This window comes from Bos grunniens, chromosome 23 (assembly GCF_055505025.1).
Source record: "Bos grunniens cultivar Pamir isolate PY7600 chromosome 23, Bosgru_T2T1.0, whole genome shotgun sequence".
Lineage (NCBI taxonomy): Eukaryota > Metazoa > Chordata > Mammalia > Artiodactyla > Bovidae > Bos > Bos grunniens.
The window spans coordinates 25449432-25474213 of record NC_141187.1 but is presented as its reverse complement, the minus strand read 5'-3'; the positions used below and the strand labels follow the sequence as shown (position 1 = coordinate 25474213).

The 24782-nt window shown below is 42.0% G+C and overlaps 1 protein-coding gene across 9 annotated transcripts in view; it reads left to right on the top strand.

Moving 5' to 3' along the window:
• The window catches only part of PKHD1 (PKHD1 ciliary IPT domain containing fibrocystin/polyductin), a 443740-nt gene that overhangs the window by 63201 nt on the left and 355757 nt on the right, over window positions 1-24782 (top strand). For all 9 annotated transcript variants that reach the window (XR_015152761.1, XM_086370763.1, XM_086370767.1 and 6 more), the window contains 6 exons: window positions 1178-1373; window positions 2068-2135; window positions 4724-6319; window positions 8992-9135; window positions 15483-15702; window positions 23027-23177. Coding sequence is in view for 8 of the 9 variants with exons in the window: in XM_086370763.1 (XP_086226889.1) it covers window positions 1178-1373; window positions 2068-2135; window positions 4724-6319; window positions 8992-9135; window positions 15483-15702; window positions 23027-23177 (2375 nt within the window). In the remaining variant the exon portion in view is untranslated. The remainder of the gene's footprint in view (window positions 1-1177; window positions 1374-2067; window positions 2136-4723; window positions 6320-8991; window positions 9136-15482; window positions 15703-23026; window positions 23178-24782) is intronic.

Sequence of the window (24782 nt, the reverse complement as noted above, 5' to 3'; positions counted from 1 at the left end):
ACATGTACCTAGAATTCCAGGAAGTCACCCCTTCTCTTTCCTTCTCTCCAAGTCACTGGGTGATTAACTGAGAAATTGCTACAAAAGGCAAAGCTTTGGGTAAAACTGAAGTTTTTAGAATCAAATTGTAAATCCTTGACTCTCTATCAGTCCCTATTGGGATTTATCTTTCAAATTGAATTTCAGGCACCGTCTTGCCCACAGGGCCTTTCTTGATATTCAGACAGTGGCTCTGATTTGAACAATGCCATGCCTAATTTCCGCCTCTTTATGGCTTGTCTTGTTCTGAAGCTTTTTCGGCACCTATTTTTATTAACTTTAGAGGTTCTTTGAGGGCAAGGACCATATTTAACTTATTTTGTGCCTCTGTGGCATATTCTTCTTTATACTCAAGAAATATTTGAGATAAAATGAAGTGTATTTATTTTATTCATGTACAATGAACGCTCATAGTATACATGGCATTTTAGTAGCGTTGCTAATAAACTAAAAAGGCATTGAGATATTTACAAGACTGGGCTCAGGCCCTCACATTTCCATTAATCATCTCTGAGACCTAGACTTCTGAGCCTTGGTTTCCTCAAAAGCAAAATGCTGGTCCTGCTAACTGTCCGAATAATGTTATCGGGACAGTGTGAGGATCAAATGGGACAGTATAGGTGAAAGGACTCCATAATTGTGAATTGTTGTTGTTCAGTCACTCAGTTGTGTCCGACTCTTTGCAATCCCATGGACCGCAGCATGCCAGGCTTCCCTGTGAATGACTGAATGCATATATAGCATTGCTATGGGGCTCAGTGCATACTGGAGACAGAGTTTTAGATTTTCATCTTCAGAGAAGTGGAGGCTAAAAAAGAGGTCACGAGGTGTTACTTCCTGGTGGTTATGCAGACCATCATAACTACTTGATTTGCCTTGACACTGAGATGAACTAGTGCTTCTTGAGTATAATCGTTCTGACCATTTTGCTTTCTGTGCCCTTGAGGTTATAGGCTGTAGCTCCATTAAAAGAGTTGTAAGTTTCATGAAAAAAAATTAGGTTGACATTAAAACTCTTGATTAGAGTATTATGCACAGTGCTGACCACGTGTTTAATCCGGAAAGATAGTTTTAGAATTGAATACGTGACTGAAGCATAATCCACTTCACAGGGGCTAATGGATTTTCTTCAACACAGGAGGTGAGATCCTTTCCATTGGAATGCTGCTGCCAGTGAACCACACAGATCTGGATGCTGAAGTCCGCATTGGGGACACCAGGGCTTGGGTCCTAGCGCAGACACCTCAGGGCCTGGAGGTGGTGCTCCCCCCGCTGCCTGCCGGGCTCCATGGAATCTCAGTCTCCATCAATGGAGTCCACATTCACGCACAAGGGTGAGGTGGACTCCTGCCATTCATTACAGCTCTCCTGATGGTCTAATGATTCAGTTGAAGAATTCTAGCTTTGAGTTAGGTCATTATTTTTTTCTTCTTCCTCTGAAGCTAAGAGATAAACTCATGAGAATCCTAAAATTTGAACAAATCTTAGAGATCCTACAGGACAGTTCACTCTCAAGTCCAATTTTTGGCTTACCTGTTGGGGAAAGGAGAACTTTCTGGAGCTAAGATGTCATGTCTCTTGGTTGGGCTGGGGTGGGGTGGGCACCTCTATGTCAGGAGAAAGAATCTGTGCTTAATAAGAGACTGATTTCACTAAGACTTTAATTAGACTGTATCTTGGTCTTTGAATAAATGCTGTCAATTACTGCACAAGCTGCTGTCGGTCCTCTTCGCCCTGAAGTCCCTCTGCCCAGCATTTCTCCGAAAGTTCCCTCGCTTCATTCAGAAAGTAGCTAAACTCAGGGAGACTGATGTGCCCACCTGATGTGCATGCAGAAAAACGTCCCCCAAAGATTCTTTTCTACACTATTTCCCTCTTTCTCTGGTGGGCAGTGCTGGTCTCATATGCTTTCCATCACAGCCCCCTTTCTCTTTTCTTCTCTAACATACACATCTCTGCTGTTTTGTGCCTTCTTTTCTCTTCTCCTGACTTTCAGTTATTTCATGGCCATCTCCTCATTTTATGTAGGGTGCATCTTCACATCCAGTACATCACAGAAGTCTTCAGCATCCAGCCTTGCTGTGGGTCCCTTGTGGGTGAGTGGCTCTGACCTGACTGGTTGCATTTATTCTGCAAGTCTACTCCCTGGGTATTCAGATTTCGTTCCTGGATTAATTAACTAGTGAGACCAGAGATGGGGCTTCAAGGAGAAGCCCTTTTCCCTGCCCTGGGAACTGAGTAGTGTACTTTGGAGAGTGTGAAACTCAGGATTCTTTAGCCCAGTGAGTTCAGAAAATTAAAGAATTTTTATGAAAAAGACATGTGCCTGGTTTTCTTTTTTTTTTTTTTAATGGAAAGAGGCTGAAATATCTAAAAAGTGGCACATCTGGAGTACATATCACCAAATCACTTTGCTATACACCAAATGAGCAGAAATGAGCATAATATTGTAGATCAACTACAGTTCAATTGAAAAAAATACACAAAACAAGTGAAGAGCTTCCTGAGTTAGCCATTTCGATACTGCTTATGCAAGGAGAGGAGACATGAGTCTCTGGTGTCTTTACTTGCTCTGGGATGTGGATGAAGGACCAGAGTCAGGAGATGGATGGGAAGGAGTGGGTGGAAGGGAGGTCCAAGAGAGAGGGGATGTATTGATATGAATAGCTGATTCACTTTGTTGTTCAGCAGAAACTAACACAATAATGTGAAGCAACTATACCTCACTAATTAAAAAAAAAGAAACACAAATGCCAGTATGGGAGATGTCAGCACTGGACAAATAGAGAAATATAGAAAACTATTCATTTTCAGGAAAAAAAATGAAAGCTATGTATTTGCATGTGATAACCATTGTGACAGTGTATGAAATAGCACAGTATTCATTAGAATTTTCTTATTGAAGTATAGTTGATTTACAATGTTGTGTTAGTTTCAGGTATACAGTAAAGTGAATATATACACACATATCCATTCTTTTTTAGATTCTTTTTCCATGTAGGCCGTTACAGAGAATTGAAGTATTCCCTGCATCCTATAGTAGGTACATTATCCTTTTTTGAACGTAGTATAATCCTTTTAAAAGCTGCTTTACTTTACCACTGATTTGGTGATGATAAGGGGTTTATGGCTCCCATCCCTGTCCTGTAGGGAGGGTGTGATTGGCCCTCAACTAGAAAGTGAGACAATATGACTGTAACAGCAAAACCACAAGCATGTTTCAGTGGCTCTTGATATGTCACATACAAATACACGTATGAGTATACAATATATGGATTACTGAAACATTATATAGACTAATATAGAAGATAAGTAGAAGAATTCAACAAATTTAATTTTTCATCAGTGTGTAAGTTGAATATCAGTTCAGTTGCTCAGTTGTGTCCAACTCTGCGACCCCATGGACTGCAGCACGCGAGGCTTCCCTGTCCATCACAAACTCCCAGAGCTTGCTCAAACGCATGTCCATCGAGTCAATGATGCCAGCCAACCATCTCATACTCTGTCATCCCCTTCTCCTCCTGCCTTCAATCTTTCCCAGCATCAGAGTTTTTTCCAGTGAGTCAGTTCTTTGCATCAGGTGGCCAAAGTATTGGAGTTTCAGCTTCAGCATCAGTCCTTCCAATGAATATTCAGGACTGATTTCCTTTAGGATTGAGTGGTTTGATCTCCTTGCAGTCCAAGAGACTCTCAAGAATCTTCTCTAACACCACAGTTCAAAACCATCAATTCTTTGGTGCTCAGCTTTCTTTACAGTCCGATTTTCACATGCATACATGACTACTGACAAAACCATAGCTTTGACTAGACAGACCTTTGTTGGCAAAGTAATGTCTCTGCTTTTTAATATGCTGTCAGTTTGGTCATATATAGAACAATATACATATACTCTGCATAATAATACAGAGAATAATATGGAATAATAGGGCAGTTAATACAACAGATGATAAGACTGGAGAATTTGATTTTTTATTAATGTATATATTGTATATCGGAGAAGGCAATGGCAACCCACTCCAGTATTCTTGCCTGGAAAATCCCATGGACGGAGGGGCCTGGTAGGCTGCAGTCCATGGGGTCACTAGGAGTCGGACACGACTGAGCGACTTCACTTTCACTTTTCACTTTCATGCATTGGAGAAGGAAATGGCAACCCACTCCAGTGTTCTTGCCTGGAGAATCCCAGGGACGGAGAGCCTGGTGGGCTGCCGTCTATGGGGTCGCACAGAGTCGGATACGACTGAAGCGACTTAGCAGCAGCATGTTGTATATATGCGTATATGAATTACATATATACTCTTTCTACATAGTAATATATAGAATAATGTAGAATAGCATGTACGATAATACAGCAGATGACGAGAGCACGTCAAGAAATTTGATTTTTCATTAGTGTCAAAGTTGTCTAGGATCTATAAATATACTTGAAAACGTATTTTGTCTTAAACTTTATAAACATTCTTCTTATGGAATAATTTGTGTTGTTTTACTGCCATGTGAATTTCAGCCCATCTGACTCCTGCCAAAACAGTCATACATTTAACACTGGTGGGGTGAGGCGAAAAATTTCACTAACGCTTACCCCACCTTTCACTTAGTTGTTCTGGGGCTCACACAGCTGCTGTGAGTTCCTAGTTCTGAAATACCAGCTTCTCAGTTTTTTTTCTCAATATTTGTGCTTCAGGTGGAACCATCCTCAGCATCTCAGGAAGAGGGTTCAGCAGGGACCAAGCTTTGCTTTGGGTGCTGGTGGGCAATTGGTCCTGTGACATTGTGAACTCAACAGAGACCAGCATCTGGTGTGAGACCCCGCCGCCAGCCCCCCTGCCGCTGAGCGCCCCAGTCCCTGTGGAGGTCTGGGCTGGCAGCAAGCCCTTCCCCCACCGACCTTCACCTCGCCTGGTGGGGAAGGGCTTCACCTTCATGTATGAAGTGGCAGCAACACCAGTGGTCACTGCCATGCGGGGAGAAGTCACGAATCACAGCCTGAGGCTCTATGTGGAGGGACAAAATCTCTTCGACTCAGTGGTCCTTCTGGGTAACTTGAGCTGTGATCTCCAGACTCCGTCTCCTGGGAGCAACTTGAGCCCGGCTGGGTGCGCTTTTCCTCTTGACACTTTGGAGGCCGGCCTGTATCCTCTCCAAGTACACCAGAGGCAGATGGGGTTTGCTAACATGTCTGCGGTGCCCCAGCAGTGTGTGGTGATGCCTCAGATAACCTCCATTTTCCCAACACGCGGGTCCACTTGCGGAGGGACTGTTCTCACAGTGAGGGGCTTGGCTCTCCGCTCCAGCAGGGGGTCAGTGGAGGTTGACCTCTCGGGTCCCTTTACTTGTGTGATTTTGAGTTTGGGGGACCAGACAGTCCTCTGCCGGATTACCCCCGTGGGTGACCCCTTGCCTGGTACTTCCTTCGCCTTGAATGTCACTATCCTGGTGAATGGACTTCCCAGCACGTGTCAGGGGAATTGTACTCTTTTCTTGTGTGAAGAGACAACTCCTATCGTGGATGATTGGACCACAAACATCAGTGGGTCTCTGACCACAGTGCTGGTTAGGGGTCAGAGGTTAGGTATCACGGCTGATGAGCCAGTGGTGTTTGTGGATGATCGTCTTGCTTGCACTGTGGCTTTCCGTAATGCAAGCCACGTGGCGTGCTGGATAAGTGACTTGTCCCCTGGACCTCACTACCTATCTGTTTTTCATGCAAGATATGGGTATGCCTGTTCTGGTAACTTGTCCAGACACTTCCATGTTTGGCCTCAAGTGTTTCATTATTTCCCCAAGAATTTCAGCCTCCATGGTGGAAGCCTCTTGACCTTGGAGGGCACAGCCCTGAAGGGACTGAACTCCACATTAGTCTACATTGGCCAGCAGGCCTGCTTGACCGTGAGCCTCGGTTCTGAGCTCATCCAATGTGCTGTTCCTGCAGGGAATGGCTCTGCTGCCCTGGTCATAGAGGTAGATGGACTTTCCTATCAGATGGGTGTCATTGGTTACAGCAGTGCCTTCACTCCTGAATTGCTCTCTGTTTCTCAGACTGAAGATGTCTTAACCTTTTCGGTAGCCCGGATCTCAGGAGCTGCAAATGTAGACATTTTTATTGGGATGTCCCCTTGTGTGGGTGTCTCTGGCAACCATACCCTTCTCCACTGTGTGGTCCCATCCCTTCCGACCGGGGAGTACCAAGTCAGAGGTTACGACCGCATGAGAGGGTGGGCCTCGTCCATCCTGGTGTTCACTTCCAGAGTGACCATCACAGCAGTGACCGAGAATTTTGGTAAGTCGGACAGATGAGGCAGAGAGCTTTCTTCATGTAAGTGAATTAATAGCTCCTCTCACCACTCTACAAGGTAGGAAATCAGCATCAGTTTGAACAACAGAAGAAGAGAGAAGCCGGTTGGCCTCTTACAGTCCCAGCTTCCTCCTAAAACTTTGTCATGCTCCAATTATGAGGCATTTTTTGTTGTTGTTGGGGAGATTGTGCATATTCTCTAAGTGTTTGATTGTCTTTTAATTTGATGCATTAACCCACTTTAATTTGTGTTTTAAATTAAATAATACCATTTGTAAGAGCTCATAATTTGATCATTTAAGTAGAGCATAAATGCCTTCATCTATTTTTAGACCTATTTGCCAATTTGAATTGTTTTAAATGTATTAAATATGATTAATTTTTATCATTTTGTACTATTTCACACATGAATTCATACTCCATAAATAACAGGCCAATTGTGCAGTACAGCTGCATTGGTTGAACTTTCTCTCCTTTGAGATATACTGCAGTGTGCTTTGCCTTTTCTTACAGGGAAGGTTTGGGTTTCTGTTCCCTTAATGTCTTCCTGCATTTAAGATGGGGCTTCCTAGGTGGCGCTAGTGGCGAAGACCCCACCTGCCAATGCAGGAGACATAAAAGATGTGGGTTCCATCCCTGGGTGGGGAAGATCCCCTGGAGGAGGCATGGCAACCCACTCCAGTATTTTTGTCTGGAGAACCCTATGGACAGAGGAGCCTGGTGGGTTACAGTCCATGGGGTTTTAAAGAGTCAGACACAACTGAAGTGACTTAGCACATAAACACACTTCAGTTCAGTTCAGTTCAGTTGCTCAGTCGTGTCTGACTTTTTTTGACCCCATGAATTGCAGCACGCCAGGCCTCCCTGTCCATCACCAACTCCTGGAGCTCACTCAAACTCACGTCCATCGAGTCAGTGATGCCATCCAGCCATCTCATCCTCTGTCGTCCCCTTCTCCTCCTGCCCCCAATCCTTCCCAGCATCAGAGTCTTTTCCAATGAGTCAACTCTTTGCATGAGGTGGCCAAAGTACTGGAGTTGCAGCTTTAGCATCATTCCTTCCAAAGAACACACTTAAGATAGTTCAAATGTGATTGTAATGCAGAAAGTTTAGAAGTCATGGAGTAGGGTCTTAGATGGAAGAAGTACCAATCCATTTTTTGGAACAAATGTGTCTGTCCTCAGCTGGGTGAGATACTATAGGGATTGGGGCTTGTTTCTAAGTCTGTTACTATGTTAGCTGGGTAACTTTTTTAAGCCTCAGCATTCTTATTTGATAAAAGGTTGGGGCTGGTTTTTCCTCCCTAGTTCCCCTTTCAACTCTCTAAGAATCCATGATTTTTAGGCAAGAGAGCAGGGGTAAGAATGTACCCAGGCAAAAACTTGGTCAGGTGGCTGTGTAAGTACCACCTAGACTTGACATGAAGGTGGGAGAAGCTGGAATCTCAGCATGGACTAGAGATTTCAACTGGCATTTTCCTTTATTGGTTCTCATACTGAAGCAAAACATATTGTCTTGACTTTACCTATTGGATAGGCATACTTCCTACATGGCCGGTAGAAGTGTAAACCAGGGCAACATTATTTTGGAGAGAAATATGGCCATATCTTTCCAAACTAAAAATTTCCTTTTCTGTTGACCTAGTAATTCCACGTCTAAGAGTTTGCATCATTTTTATTCATATAAGTGTATAGTCCATTGCAGCACTTTTAATTGCAGCAAAAGGGGAGAAATTATGGAACTATTCCTGATAGCTCAGTTGGTAAAGAATATGCCTGCAATGCAGGAGACCCAGGTTCGATTCCTGGGTTGCGAAGATCCCCTGGAGAAGGATAGGCCACCCACTTCAGTATTCTTGGGCTTCCCTGGGGGCTCAGCTAGTAAAGAATCCTCCTGCAATGTGGGAGGCCTGGGTTCAATCTCTGGGTTGGGAAGATCCCCTGGAGAAGGGGAAGGCTACTCACTCCAGTATTCTGGACTGGAGAATTCCATGGACTGTATAGTCCATCGGGTCACAAAGAGTCAGACAGGACTGAGTGACTTTCACTTTTACTTTCAGCAATCAACAGGAAAATTGCTCAGTAAATTAGGGCATAATCATATAATGGAATTCTAAGTGTCTATTAAAATGAAGAGCTGGATGTCTCTCTCTCTCTATATATATATAGAGAGAGAGACTTGGAAAGATGTTTATGCTGCATTTCTAATTAAAAAAAAACAAGTCGTAGAATGCTATGTATAGAATGATCAGTTTGTAGTAAAATAGTCTATATGCTTTAGAAAATCCTAAAGGCTTCACAAGAAACTAGATATGTCTTTTTCTGGGGAGTGAGATGAGTAGGTAAGGGAAGTTTTACTTTCATTTTGTACTCTCCTGTATAAAAAGTTTATAAACTATAAACAAGCATTATTTTCATACATAAGAATCATATGACACTTTTCATAGGTTGTTGAGTATGACTGGGGTTTGACAGAACGGGCTTCAGAGCTCAGATCTTAGTGAGAGGAAACTGAAAAAATCAGGGATCTCAGGCCAATTGTGTGGACTCCATTAGGCATGGAAAGAAGGGTGGGCAGCAAGAAAGCATAGGTTTGAATTTTGAGAAAAAAAAAAGATTTGCCTCTGTGATGGTAAACTCCTCATTTTGTCTTTAAAGGCCGCCTAGGCGGGAGGCTCGTGCACGTGTTTGGAGCAGGATTTTCTCCCGGGAACATCTCAGCTGCCGTGTGTGGTGCTCCCTGCCAAGTCTTGGCTAATGCGACGGTGTCTGCCTTCAGCTGCTTGGTTCTGCCCCTCGATGGTCAGTAAAAACACCAGATTTGTTTTATAAAGAGTAGGTGTGAAATTAGCATACTTTGGTTAACTGCATCTTTTTGGTAATTCATGCTCTCAGTTCAGTTCAGTTCAGTCGCTCAGTCAGGTCCGATTCTTTGCGATCCCATGAATCACAGCACGCCAGGCCTCCCTGTCCATCACCAATATTGACTCAATTTTTCTGTTTGTTCCTATGGAAAAAGTTTTCTCTGATCCCCATGTAAAGTGATAGTTAGCACTGAGGACCGCCTATTAAGATGACTCATAATAGCTTTTTTTGTCGTATTAATAACAGCAAAAAATTTATCACATATTTTTGACAGCAGTTCTGTGATGACAGGGAAAGTGATTCTGAGTTGTGAATACTAGTTTCAATGGCAGCATAGCATCAGGGAGAAAATAGTCTCTTGGTCTCCTGAGGTGGGGCTGCTGGAAATGTCTGCCTACTGGAAGTACTAGCGAAGGGATTACATCATCCGGCTGGAAATGTCTTGCACATTAGTGTGCTCAGGTCCTGAATCTTATTATAGGCAAAAGGGTCAATGTTGACATTATCCTTTTATTCTGTAAAGTCCAGGTAATTATCTGAGCCGTAACTCAGTAAAATAACCATGATCTCTCATTGCTTTAAACTTTGTTGTAGTTTGTTGCTCTCTAGTCGCTAAGTCATGTCCAATTCTTTGCGACCCTATGGACTGTAGCCCGCCAGGCTCCTCTGTCTGTGGGATATTCCAGGAAAGAATACTAGGATGGGCTGCTGTTTCCTTCTTCCGGTGATCTTCCCGGGATTGAACCTGCATTTCCTGCATTGGCAGGCAGATTCTTTACCCCTGAACCACCTGGGAAGCCCTTTAAGTTTTGTAAAATATGGCATGGGAAGCTATGTCTTTGTGGGGTGAGGGGGTTAGAATGCAAAGTGCAAGGCTTGATTTTCCCATGAAGCTCACAACGCATACTAACTGCCCACTGAGCTTCAGAAAAAGAATGTTTCAGGGATGAAATTGCCATTAATCACTACAGGGTCAGCTAAACCACCTGATTATCTTATTTGCATAGTCATACATCTTGTACCTGTGCACTTAAAAACCATTTACCCTCATGTTTTCTGTGTAATGCTTTAAGTTACATTCCTAATTTATGTGTTTGCAACTTGACTGTGGGTAAAAGACTTATAGTGATAAAAGCATCGCTTCATCTGAACTTGGACAAAAATTTCATGATGTATAATACTATTGTGATGGCAGTTTACACTGGATCGTCTTAGACCAGAAGGAGGAAGGAGAGGAGGGGGAAAAGTTGGGGGAGGAGAAATAACCCTTGTTTAAAATACCAGAATCTGAGGGTCTTATTATCATCATGTGTATAAGCAGAACATTATAGAAGAGAGTATTATTCTACTTAAGACTCTGCAGTAGGATATTTAGGATATGGTAGAAAATTTAAGTTAATATATCTGTTTCTCTGCTCTCACTCCTATGCAAAGAACTGTCCTGGCTTAGGGGACATGCAAAATCAATGTTTGATGAAAGAATAAATAAGGGAATTGGGAAATGGTGGAAACATAAACTGTTAGTTGCTCAGACGTGTTCCACTCATTGTGACCCCTGGACTGTAGCCTGCTAGTCTCCTCTGTCTATGGTATTCACCAGACAAGAATACTGGAGTGGATAGCCACTCCCTTCTCCAGGGGATCTTCCCGAACCAGGGATCAAACCTGGGTCTCCTACATTGCTGGAGCATTCTTTACCCTCCCAGTCACCAGGGAAGCATAGAATCAACCATTTCTAGGTCCTAATATTTAATAAATGCTGCTACAGTTTTTTTTTTTTTTTTCTGGGGGAAGGTGTGGCTTTCACATATACACTGTTTAAATCAGTCAACCCCTTGCTATTGTTTCAAGACAACCAGAAGTACAAACTTAAAAACCATGAAGTCAGGGTTAGAGAATTTGTGTTTTATTGGGAGTTTCATAACTCATAGGAGAAGAATAAAATAATTATATTTAATGAGATTTGGTTAAATTTATAAAAAGACTTCAAAATTTCTTGATATTTTGAGGAAAACGAGTGAGAAGCTGTGACTCTTACGCTTACCACTAGGTGTCAGCAAACACTCATTGATTGTGCAAGGGCTGCTCATTTATTCCAGAGAAATGGATAATTTGACTTTTCCTTTTTCATTAAAAAATAAGTCTTTTAAAAGATGTCTAAAGATGGGGAGGAACTTATGAAATCCTACTCCATTGGTTTCTTACGGAAGATCCAAGATGGAAGTTGGAGATTCTATGAATCTCTGAAATTGAAAAAAATATTTTATGACTATGATTATGTATTTTTTCCCCCAAGAAGTAGGTCTATAATGGACATCAAACTGTCAGAGGGATGTATCTCAGAAATTCTTAAAAACTACTAATAATTACCCTTCCTTAAGAAAGGACTGTACAGAATCAAGTTAGTTAAGAATCTGCTATACTTTAAAAGATTTTTTTAGTGGGCACTTTCACAGCAGTAACCCCCTCAAGTGGTTCCACAGTTACTCTTTCCAGAGAAATCTGCCCTTTTACCTAATGCTCCCCGCTCTATTTTTTTCACCTTAATCAGTTGGAAAGCCCTTGGGAAAGCTGAATAATTTCAGTTCTTTTAACATAATGCTTCTCAATGATTTTATTATTGAGGATTATATTATTATGGAAGGATTATTGAAAAAAATTATTATTACTGGAGCAGCAACAGTAGCAGCACCTGGGAGTCTGTTAGAAACGCACAACTTTGGGAACTGCTGTATCAGTAAACATTTTGGCGTTTCTCTTCTGAGACTCTAGAAATATGGAATCACTATGCTGTATCCTTGAAACTAATATAGTACTGTAAATCAACTATACCTCAATAAATTTTTTTTTAAAGATGAAGCTTTTAAAAAAGTCCTTTTGCTGCTTTGGGGTCTTTTGTCTTTACTTTGGGGCTTCTCCAGTGGCTCAGCAGTAAAGAATCTGCCCGTGATGCAGGAGATGGCAAGAGGCCTGTGTTCGATCCCTGGATCGGGAAGATCCCCTGGCAGAGGGCATGGCAACCCACTCCAGAATTCTTGACTGGAGAATCTCATGGTCAGAGGAGGCTGGCGGGTTACAGTCCATAGGGGTACAAAGAGTTGGACACGACTGAAGAGACAGCACACACACACACATCTTCACTTTTCCCTCAAATTATACTTCTAATGAAAGAAGACTTTTACTTTTGCATATGATAGGTTGTTATAGCACCTTGTCAGTTTAACACTCTGTTTAAAATCAGCAAGATATTTGATCTTTTGGTTTCCTGCATTTATATCTTGACTTATACAATATGACTTCTTCATGGAAACTGATTTTTTCTGTGAGGTGCGAAAACCTAAAGTGATTAAGGTTGCACAGCTATTTCGTGGCAGAACCTTGAGTAAAATTGAGTAAAATTCCTGGATTCCGATCCCCAGCTCTGGGCATTTATCATAATCCACCTTGTCAATTTGCATCCACCTAATCACCCGTAATGAGTTCATTACTTTATAGGTGTTAAGCCTGTTTTTATTTGCCCTAGGGCTTACTAACTGGAAAGTTCTCATATTTCCTCTGTCCATGTGAGAGTCTTACTTTCCAGACGTTTTAACTGCTCTAATTCTTTGGAAACACAGTCACAGAACCTACGATGTGTCAGGTGCTTCAGAATGTACCAGCAAAAATAGTAACTATTTTTGTGTGAATGAGTAAAGGCAAACCCTCTTGTGTACTTGCCTCATCCCTTGCTGCATGCAGTCATGTGATATGGGCAGGTGTCTTAGCTTCAAACTCATAGTCCTTGATAACGCATGTTCTGTACCTGAGTGAACAGGCTACCTCCTGAGGTAGAAGACTAGAGAAAATTTGCTTTTTTTTTTCTATTTGATTAAGGTTTTCAGGCAGAGGTGTTCCCAAACCATCTCACGTAGAGATGTGTTCGTGCTTAGTTGCTTGGTCATGTCCAGCTCTTTGCAATCCGGTGGGCTCTAGCCTGCCAGGCTCCTCTGTCCGTAGGATTCTCCAGGCAAGAACACTGGAGTGGGTTGTCATTTCCTACTCCAAAGAAAGTAGGAAATGGCAGACTTGTTCATCCTCCTGTTAAAGGTTATTGCCAGTCTGCCTTGGTGATGCTTTTTACACTGGGTCTCGTGACCTGGGAAGAAATGGTCTCAGGGTCAGAGAGCTTCAAATCATTGCTTTTCTTCTTTATGAAATGTTAATCGAACTCTCTGTATGAAAATCAAGAACTTCAGTTAATCAAGAGATCCCATAAAAATAATGGGAAGTCTAGCCACAAACCTGGGGAAGATGTTAATAAGCATGTAACTTCTTTAGGATTAGCACTCAGAATTTAAAATGGCACAAATCAGTAAGGAAAAGATAAGCATTCCAGTAGAACAAAGGGGCGAGTGACCTACACGGGAAGTTCATAGAAGAGAAAATAGGAGTTATTACTAAATATACAAAAAGCTGTTCAACCTAAAAAATAATGATGAAAATGCAAATTAAGGTCACAATGAAATGCTTTTGTATACTCACTGGACTGACCAAAATTAAGTCTGATAATCTCAAGTGCTGGCAATTATGTGCATTACTGGGAACCCATAAAGATAGGAAAGTAAAATGGCACAAACAATTTTCTTAGAGACATATCCTCTAGAGAAAATGCATCACATATTTGTAGTGGCAAAAGCTGGGAAATTCCCCAAAGTCCATTGGTGACAGAGTAGGCAAATATATTGTAGTACTTTCACTCAAAGCAGTGTTGAAGAGCAATGAAAACAATGGAACAGCAGTTATGTGTGATAATATGGCTAAATCTTGGAAACATAATGTGGAGTGAAGAAAGCAGGTCTAAGAATATTATGCCACGTATAACTTTCTAAAGTTCAAAAGGAGGTAAAAGGCAGCCACCTTCTGTCTAGTGGCTGTTTCCGAGAATGAGGAGGAGAGTGGTAGACTTGGCCAGGAGCGCGTCAATTGGCGAGCATCGTGCTGGTGTTAGACTTTATGTTGGCTGATCCTGTGGTACATTCACATGAGTTTTTTTTACTTGGATGATTTATATTTTACAAAAACATGATTTATATCCTTCTGTATATATTATGTATATCTAATACATTTAAAAATTAATGTATTTTATTAGAGGATAATTACAATATTGTGGTGTTTTTTTTCATACACGGACATGTGTTATTTATTTTTGGGGGTATAGTTGCTTTGGGCTTCCCTGGTAGCTCAGCTGGTTAAAAAATCTGCCTGTAATGCAGGAGACTCCACTTCAATTTCTGGGTCGGGAAGATTCCCTGGAGAAGAGAGAGGCTACCCACTCCAGTATTCACGGGCTTCCCTGGTGGCTCAGATGGTAAAGAATCCACCTGCAATGTGGGAGACCTGGGTTCGATCCTGGGTAGGGAAGATCCCCTGGAGGAGGGCATGGCAACCCACTCCAGTATTCTTGCGTGGGGAATCCACATGGATAGAGGAGCCCGGTGGGCTACAGTCCACGGGGTCACAAATCAGACACGACTGAGCAACTAAGCACAGCACAGCACGTACTTGCTTTATCACGCTGTGTGAGTTTCTGCTGTATAATAACATAGATCGGCTAGGCGTGTTAAGTCGCTTTAGTCATGTCTGACTTTTTGCAACTCTCTGGACGTAGCCCACCAGGCTCCTCTATCCGTGGGATTTTCCAGGCAAGGATGCTGGAGTGGGTTGCCGTTTCCTACTCCAGGGGATCTTCTTTACCCAGGGATCGAACCCAAGTCTCTTATGTCTCCTGCATTGGCAGGTAGGTTCTTTACCGCTAGTGCCACCTGGGAATCAGCTATATGTGTATATATATCCCTTCCCTCTTGAACCTCCGTCCCACTGCGCCTCCTTCCCATCCCATCTATCTAGGTAATCACAGAGCACAGAACTGAGCTCCCTGTGTTATACAACAGGTTCCCACTAGCTGTCTGTTTTACACATGGTAGTGTATATATGGCAATCCTAATTGCTCAGTTCAACCCACCCTCCCCTCCCCTACCCTGATGTCCACATGTCCATTATATCCATTTTCTACATCTGTGTCTCTATTCCTGCCCTGCTAATAGGTTCACCTGTATCATTTTTCAAGATTCCACTGATGCATTAATGTATGATGTTTGTTTTTCTGATTTTTAAGAAGAGTAAACGAGGAAGTTTATTTTCCTGTTGGTCAAAGTACAGCACATGGGCTTGGTTGATGAAACAATGTGAGGCCTTCAGTTCTCTCTGTGGTTATCACCTAAACCAGCGGTGACTGTTTCCTGCAGTGTCCTTAGCTTCCCTGTGTGACCTGAGGCCTGAGGAGGAGGACTGCGAGACCGCCAGCTGCAGCTATGTGCACTGTGATTTGATCATCACTGTGGGGACAGAGAGCCTGCCGGAATCGTGGCCTTACTTCTACATCTGTGAAGAAAGTTCCCGATGCCTCTTGGCACGAGATCATTGGACAGAGTCTATCCTTCCATCGTTCTCAGGCCTCTTCATCAGGTAACTCAGTCCTCTCCCTCCCTGACTTTGCACACAAATGCGTGGCCAGTGGATTGATGGAATCATCAGGAACTCCATGTTGGGTGGACATGGCCCTGGGGCCAATGCTGTTGTCGGAGGGACTGTTCCATTGTGGATTCCAGCCAGCCTGCATATCAAAGCGTCTCCTGTCTTTTCAAGTGTTCAAGAGAACATCTGAAAAATCTGCCCAGTAAACAGCCCGCTTTGTTCTTGCTTAGATTTTAATATTTATCTTCCGATCCGAAGCAACATCTGGTGAATGCCAATGGGGAAAAAGATTAGACATTATGAAAAACAGAAGGCTCTTTTCCCCTCTCCTTTTTCTTTTCTTTCCAAACAGATTCACAAGTATGAGAAAAAGTCGTAGAGAAATCCAGCAGATTGTACAATGTTTATTCAAAAGAAGTGGGGGTGTACAGGCAGGACTGTAGATTTTGGATTTAGAAGTTATAAGCTTATAAGGATTTTTTTTTTTTGAACTTAAAAAACAAATACCACAACTTTCTGGGTAAAAATCACCTTTTCTAAACAAATTTTTTAAAAAGTGTGGCCATGTCGGTTGCTCTACATGGACTTCATTTTCACAAGCAGCTCCTGTTCTATGAAGTATGATGTTTTAGTGCTGAACGTGGCCCAGTGTCCTTCTTTATTTCTTATCAAGAGTGGTTACATCCAATTATTCAATGAAGGCCTATTTCCTCATTAAAAAATAAAACTAAGACCGACTACCCAGAGGAACAACAAGAACCAGCCTTTTTCACAGCAGTTGGACTTTCTGATGTCCTGGAACAGTCCGTGTTTAGAGTGAATTTGCCACCAGGAGTTTGGATTTAGTGAGAGGAAGAAAGGGCCTCCTTAAGGTTGTTACCTGGACTAGAGGGGAAAAGCTTGCTTAGGGCTCATCAGAAATGGGGCTGCAGCTGGTGCTCAGGGAAGACTGGATCTCAGCATGCTGACGCTGGGGACCAAGTGTATGTCAGCTGGTCCTGGCTCCCCAGAATTAGATAACTTTATTTCGGTCCCTAAGCTATTCTTTGGAGTTCTTCTATGCTCTTCTCTCTAGGAGGTGGCTGAGGGCAGCTGAGCCCTGTGCTCATTCACTCAGTTGTGTCCGACTCTTTGAAATCCCATGGACTATAGTCCTTCAGCTCCTCTGTCCAAGGGATTCCCAGGCAAGAGTACTGCAATGGGTTGCCATTTTCTTATCCAGGGAATCTTCCCGACCCAGGGGTCAAACCCGTGTCTCCTACACTTGCAGGCAGGTTCTTTACCACTGAGCCTCAGACCCTACTAAAAACTATGTCCTTATCTATGAATATCATTTGCAATATACACTAATAACCTTATAATTCTTCATATTCTAATTCAGCAATTTCACTTTCAAGATTTTAAGAAAGCAGTTAGAAATATGTAATATTTATGAAAAACTATAGTCTTTGAAGTTTTAGGTATAAAAACAACAACAAAAAAGCTGAAATGAAGTAAGTGTTTATACTAAGAAACCTTGAAAAATCATGATGGATAATATTTAACCAGACAGAGAAATGCTTACAATATATTAAGGAGTGAAATGTGTAGGTTATAAAATATTGCATCAATGTAATCCTGAAAGTGTTTATAGTACCTGCGTCTGTAGGCATATATGACAAGTATTTGGGAAAAGACTAGAAGGAAGTATTCCAAAACACTGAGGGTGCCTAGCCCTATGGGGCTGGAGGACTGATCATATTTGCTTTCATCATTGAGTTTTTATGTAATTTTTTCAGTGACTATGTACTAATTTCTTAATCAGAAAACACATTATAAATTATACAAGGGGAGTTAGGAAAATCATGTGCTAAATGGCTTACCTTGTTCCTCTTAAGATTGTGAGCCCATGGAACTATTTTCCAGGATCTTTACAAGGGATCCATTTCATCAAATGGTTTACTCCTCAGCCAGCCACTACCACTATAAATTTGATGTCATTTGGCAAAGGCAGATATTCATATCTGCAGCAAAAATATGCCTGATTTGTCCATCTACCCATCCATCTATCCAGTATTTATCAAATGTTTACTATGCTCTAGTTATCAGAAGCTGGTGATTCAATAATGAATAGGATGCAAAGTGCCTACTTGTAAGGGTCAGGAGGGGGCTAGACAATAAACAAGCTGGTCATGTGTTGTGCTAAGGGCTATAGAGTGATAGAAAACAGTAAAGGCTATTTTTAAAAAATTATTTTTACAACTGAAAATTTGTAATCAAATTGTATATTTGATTCACAATACTGTGTTACTTTCAGGTATACAGCCAAGTGATTCATATATATATATATATATATATATATATATATATATGTAATATATTCTTTTCAGATTCTTTTCTCTTTTAGATTATTTTAAGATATTGAGTAAAGTTCCCTGTGCTATACAGGAGGTCCTTGTTGGTCATCTATTTTGTATATAGTTGTGTTTATACGTTAATCCTAAACTCCTGATTTCTCTCTCTCTACCCCTCTTTCCCCTTTAGTAACAGTAAGTTCTTTTTCTATGTCTGTAGGTCTATTTCTGTTTTGTCAGTAAGTTCATTCATATCATTTTTTTTTAGATTCCACATATAAGAAATATGATTATGATATTTGTCTTTTGGCTTACCTCATTTAGTATGATAATTTCTAGGTCCATCTAAGTTGTTGAAAATGGCATTATTTCATTATTTTTTATGGCTAAGTAACATCCCATTGTATGTATGTACCACATCTTCTTTATCCACTCATTTGTTGATGGATACTGAGTTTGCTTCCATGTCTTGGCTATTGTAAATAGTGCTTCAGTGAACACTGGGGAACGTGTATCTTTTAGAATTATAGTTTTTTTCCAGATATATGCTCAGGGTTGGGATCCCTGGCTTGGCTCAGAGGAGACTTTTCAGAAAAGGTGTCTTTTAAGCTGAGCTAAAGACAAGTGTCATTATGGAGAGTCAGATAGTGGGTGCAGCAAGTACAAATGACTCATCAAGTTTCATGAACTGTTAGAGGTCAGAAGGGCAGGAATAGTGTAGGAAGAAAATAAAGTGGCTAAAGATGAGCTCGGGGAGGCAGGAAGACCTTGAAGGCCATAGTAAGGAGTTTGGATTATATTCTAAGAACAGACTAAGTATCTTTCTAAAATCACACTGTCAAGCCTTGGTGGTATTGGGGCTAGAACCCAAGGCTTCTGACTAATGGTGTACTTAGCATGATGCTATGTTGTCAGCATCAGCAGCAAGAGGCTTGGCTGGGCTGTGCAGGTCCAGGAGATGAGACAGAAGAAGCAATTTCAGGCTAAGTGAGGGAGACAGAATGACAGCCTGTGTTTTTATTGCCTCCCCTAGAGAGCGAGTACAAGGAGATTACCTGCTTACCTTTGGGTCTGATCAGACCAACTGAAAGAGAAATAGGTCAGGACTCAGGAAACTTAGGCTCTAGAACTCTCTACCACCATGTGGACCAAATATTCTTTCCACATTCTGTCAAAATAAATATTTGTGTGCATGTGTATACACATGCCCACTATATAATCTAGCTGTGTATTTCTCTACATATGCATATGTCTATATTTAAATCTAGCCAGTTGCATTCCTTAATTCATAGGATGATTGTGGAAGAAAACATGGCATAGTAATTATTAAGAAACTTTGAAATTTTGCAAATGTTAGTCTATTGTTGATATCCTGGTGTCTCTGCTCATCTTGGTGATGGCTTTTTAATGAAAAGTATTCTAGTCAGATAATCAGAAAGGAAAAGAGAAAAGAAATAATGAGCTAAAAGTTGTGAAAAAGGCTAAGGAGCAGAAAGGGGTTTTAACTCTTTTAGAGCAAGAAGAACATGATATTTTTCACTTTATTCTTTTATTGGGAAGCACATGCAGGCACACAGAGTGGGAAGCAGCCTGGAGACCCAGGACGATGGGAGGCAGAGTCAGGGGTGCTATGGTGGGCTGGCCTATGCCTGACTTCACAGAGGTGGGGAGGAGGTGGGCCCTTCCACACCATGATCACTGGTCTTTCCCAGGAAGATCAGTGGCCCCAACATGACATCTGCTTCTTCTGACATGTGTCTGAGACTGTGGGGAGCAAGCTGTCTCCTCCTGGAATGGTTTGGAAAGCCACAGCAATCCTTGCTACAACATTGACAGATACCAGCAGGACCTTCTGCTGGGGGACCAGCTATTGGAGGACTTGCTGAAGGAACAGGCTTTGTTTAGTTGGTCTAGGACTCTGTCAGCCGGAGTGACCTTCCGATGGCAAGTGATACATATCATGCTTCTGGAGTCACTAGTGGAGTCACAATGGAACATTTCACAATTGTTCCATTGTGAAATGGAACAATCCACTGGGAACTGGAGGGCATTGCTACAGGCAGGTGGAAGGAGGGCAGGGCAACTTACCCCTTTTTTACTCTGACATTTGCTTTTGAAGAAACTAGAAAGGGTAGACGAAGGCTCATTAGGAGGTAGAAGCTCATGACCAACAAAGGTTGTAAAGGAAGTTGGTTGCTTCTCCCTTGGTATCCGAGATCATCCTATACTGAGTGCAAAAACCCTGCTCATACGAGTGAAGATCCACAGGGGGAAATGAATGTGAGAGCAGGGCACAGAACAGGCAGAGGTGACAGCAAATATTCTTTCTCTTGCCTAAAAAGCAAAACAAGGGGAATTCTGGAAATGTAGAAAGCTAGGCTTGTATTATCCCTGACAAAATTCCAGAATGAATTATTAATCAGATGGTTTGTGATTACTTCAGAAATAGAAGTAACAATCTGGGAACCGATTCACAAGGAATAGGATGGGGTGGGAAACCAAATTCGTTTCCTCTCTGGTGACGTTAGAAGAGATTTACAATGGTAGTGGCGAAACTACTATTCTGTTAAACTATTCTACCCACTCCTGTACTCCCACCTCTAGTAGCAAAAGAAAGGGTCTCCCTGCAAAGCCCGAAGTGCCCTGGCACAAACATAGAGTTGCTTTGAAGTCAGGTGTTTCACTTGGAAGGTGAATTTTGCGTTCTACTTCCTCATATTTCCATAGGTATCTAAACATTACATCATATTTTAATTTAGAAGTTAAGTTGGTTTTCTTTTCTTTACTGAAGCTTTGAGTGCAGCCAACACTCCAGGAGCAAATGGTGTGGCTCTGTCTACCCACTGGATGATGGCTCAGTAGCTACATTACAGGCTCAGATTCCAAATGTATCTGAGCATTGGGTCCACATCAGTGAGATGACCTAGAACAATTTACAATGAATGTAAATTCCCACATTGGCATTTCAACAATAATACCACCAACGTCCCTACCACTCAAAACTAACAATGGCTGACTTTATCAGCCACTTCCAAGTGCCAGATTCTGTACAGATCCGTTTGTTGGCTTCATTTTGCTCCATCCCCCAATACCTTATTTTATTTAAATATATTCAACTTAATTGGAGGGTAATTGCTTTACAATATTGTGTTGGTTTATGCCCCAATACCTCTTGAAAACACATTTTTTATGACTAGTAATTTCATTTTATAAACATGCTTTATAAACCAAAGCTTAGAGAGTCATGTTTTCACAATGTCAGATGGATGGTAGATATCTGTTTAGGGATTTGAATCTAGTTGGTCAGCTTCCCAGCCTCAACTCTGCATGCTAATACTCCTCAGAAAATTGTCGTGGCTCTGAGACTTCAAGTTCACTGTCATCTTAATTTAAGCTTGAAAGTGAAAGTTAGTCACTTAGTTGTGTCTGACTGCAACCCCCTGGACTATAGCCCGCCAGACTCCTCTGTCCATGGAATTCTCCAGGCAAGAGTACTGGAGTGGGTTGCCATTTCCTTCTCCAGTTTAAGCTTGGGGGGCTACAAAATAAATACAGTATTAAGTGCCATGGTGAGGAGAGCCTAGGTAACGGGAGACCACAGCCTCAAAGGTCAGCCAAACTGGGGTGCACGATGTTAAAATATTGACACTGTACGGTAGGTCCAGAAGATAGTGGGTATGGGAGTCACGTCTTGGATGGATATGGAGCTGAGAATATTCTAGCCTGAAGACGAGGAGATTAAGTAGGTGTAATAGTTATCCTGCTCATTACTTCTAACAAAGTGTGGGGGAAACCATTTTTGACATTGATTTGAAAAAAATATGGTTCGACATGATAGTTTCTCAGTGACCTTTTGCCCTCTTCATCACCAATTCTGGTCTTCCCATGGGATCAGCCATCTTGGCTGTGATGCTCCATCTCAAAACTTAGGGGTACTGCTCTAGGAGTTGGGAGCCCTGCAGCCTCATCTTGGAGCTGACATACTTTTCATGTTTGACTTTATGCAAATCCTCAGGTCTCTTTGGGTTACACTTTTCTTATGCCTCTACGTACTTTACTGGCTGAAATGAGATCATACATATGAAATTGTTAAAAAATGTAAAACATCATGCATTATTATAACTAATCATCTAGGAGCTAGTTGCAACAATGCCTAAAGCCAGGATTATTCTCAAGCAAATATCACACCTGTTGGGGGCCATACCCTGCAAACTCCATGGTCTCGTTTCCTCTGGACCACATATTTTTAGACTTTCTGTAATGCTACACTGCTGTTTTTCATTTTGAATCCACTCTGGCTTCTCTCCTTAAAGCAAGAGGACTTTTAAAGCAAGTGGCTGGTAGTATAACTGGCACATATATCGAATCTCCTTAGTCTGGGCTGTTAAGTAAGTTTAATTAATTTACTAAGTTAATGTTCCACTGCTAGCAACAGAGACTCATTGCCATCAGCTGGGGAGAGGGAATTGAAAGCCTAAATGAGCTCATTTTTTCACAGTTGGAATTAGGGACCAGTTAGCCAGTTGTGTGGGTTTTCCAATTTCTCCATCTGCCCTGGGGGCATTTAGCAATTCACTCCCCAAACAGAGTGTAAGAACAGGAAGAGAGAAGGGGTAAAGAAAAAAAGAAATTTTTTTCCCCAACATTTGCTTCCATTTTTGAAACTGGAAGTATTATCTGTGTATTGCTTATTCGGTTGGGCTTGGAGAAGCTTTTGCTAAATGTTCCTGATAGATCTGGAAAAGAGAAAGGCCTCAGTGAAAGATATTTACCATGTGCATTTTCATTGCAGGGTGCGCAGATAAAGGGAAAACAAATAAACAATAAAAGAATGGAAACAAAATTACAGAAATTTGCAAAATTTGACAAATGGTGGCCTGTAGTTGCCACAAGCTAATGGCTTGCAATGATTAATAAGAGTAAAAATAATTGCATTTCATTAAGATTGATGACACCCCATTTAACCTCCCCTCTCGTTTCAGCCCTAAAGTGGAAAGAGATGAAGTTCTCATCTATAATAGCTCCTGTACCATTACCATGGAAACTGAGGCAAAGATGGAGTGTGAGACGCCTAATCAGCCAATTACCGCCAAGATTACTGAGATACGGAAAAGCCGGGGCCAGAACACTCAGGTATAATCAAATCTTTTTTACAGACTGATTCAAACAGCTCAAATTAAATTTGTAATATTGTGTACATTAAAAAAACAATTTAGCCCAAATGGCAGCGATATATAATATTAAATGCTCTCAAACTTTGAGGAGCTGGTCTAATGCACAGCATCTGAATTCATAGTTAGCTATGGTTAATCATATATTTTCTCAAAAATAAATGAGTGCTGCCTGGGCTCTTTTAAAGCAAATTCTGAGCAGATAATCTCAGCATTTTGTCCTGCTTTCCATGAGCATGTTTGAAAGAAGCTCTCTGTGGTTTATTTCTCCATGAAATAAATGGCCTACAATTCAACCAGGCGCTTCTGGAAGGTTTCCAAATCACTCAGCCATCTTCATTTGGTGGGATGACAGTGTCTGCTGGCCTGTCCCGTTCGTGTGTGTGCCGTACAAAACAAACAGAGTGGAAACTTCCACTTCTGAGAGGATGACATGGAAATGAGGACCAAAGAGGGAAAAGGTCTGCAGGGTCATCTGGCCCAGCCTCCCTCCTTCATCTATCCGTTTTACATCATCTTAGCCACCCCTCCAAGGGGCTCTTGTAAGAAGGTGTTCTTAAAAGTCCCCAGTGAGAAATTCCACAGCCTCCCAGAGAATTTTTGAAAATTGAAATCAGAGGCGAAGTGCTCTTTGGAAATATATCAGATAATCTTTTACGACTCTCCGGGCTGCTCATGGTACACAGATAAAAAATAATATTTATTGAGCACCTACTCCCTTAGGTGTCTTTCTCTTTATGAAAGCAATCCTCAGATCTTCCTCTTTTGTCTCTTTTATTGAGACAAACCTTTACTGAGTGCCTATTAAGTGCCACACAGGGTCGTAGATCTTGTAAATGTTGCTCAGATGAAGGCTTTGCAATCCCAAACTGTGCTTCCTGGGTTCGTGAGGCGTGGTTTTCTCTAACTTCTGGGCTGGTGCTGAAAATGCATGCTATGATAAGTAACGTGATTTTTCTGTTCCCTGTCTGCCTTCTCATCTCCCCCTCACCCAGCCCCCCAGGATCTCCCTGTCCAACCTCCCTCTTCCCAGGCTTCTCATGCCCCTTTCCTGAACCTTCAGGTGGTTGTACGGGCTGTTACTTCCTCCTTCATTGTGTCTGCCTGCCGCCCCCCCTCCTCCGCAGAATGCACCTCTTCCTTTCAATGCTTCATTGCATCAACAGCTTTAATTCTTCATCTGCAGCACTATGGTCCCCTAATAACAGCCTCCTCTTCACGCCAGTGCCCCTTCTCAGCAGTTGGCTGGCAGTGGTGTCTCAGAGGTTTACGGTAGTGAGCGAGCCTGCTGAATTAGTCTCGAAATGTAGAAAGAGAACTGTGGGCTGAAGACTAGCTCTGGGACACTGAGCAATCCTTAAGACTTTCTGGGCCTCTGTTTCTGCCTCGGGAAATAAGCTGGGTTGTTGGTCTGCTCATCTGAACAAATGTGGTGACAGAGAGGAAGAGGCAGGTAGCACAGGAGTGAGGAGTGGGCTTTGAGTTGGACTGCTGGGGCTGGAACACATCCGTTGCTCCCTGGGGGACTTCCGGCAACTTAGCCCCTCTGTGCATCAGTTTTCTCGTC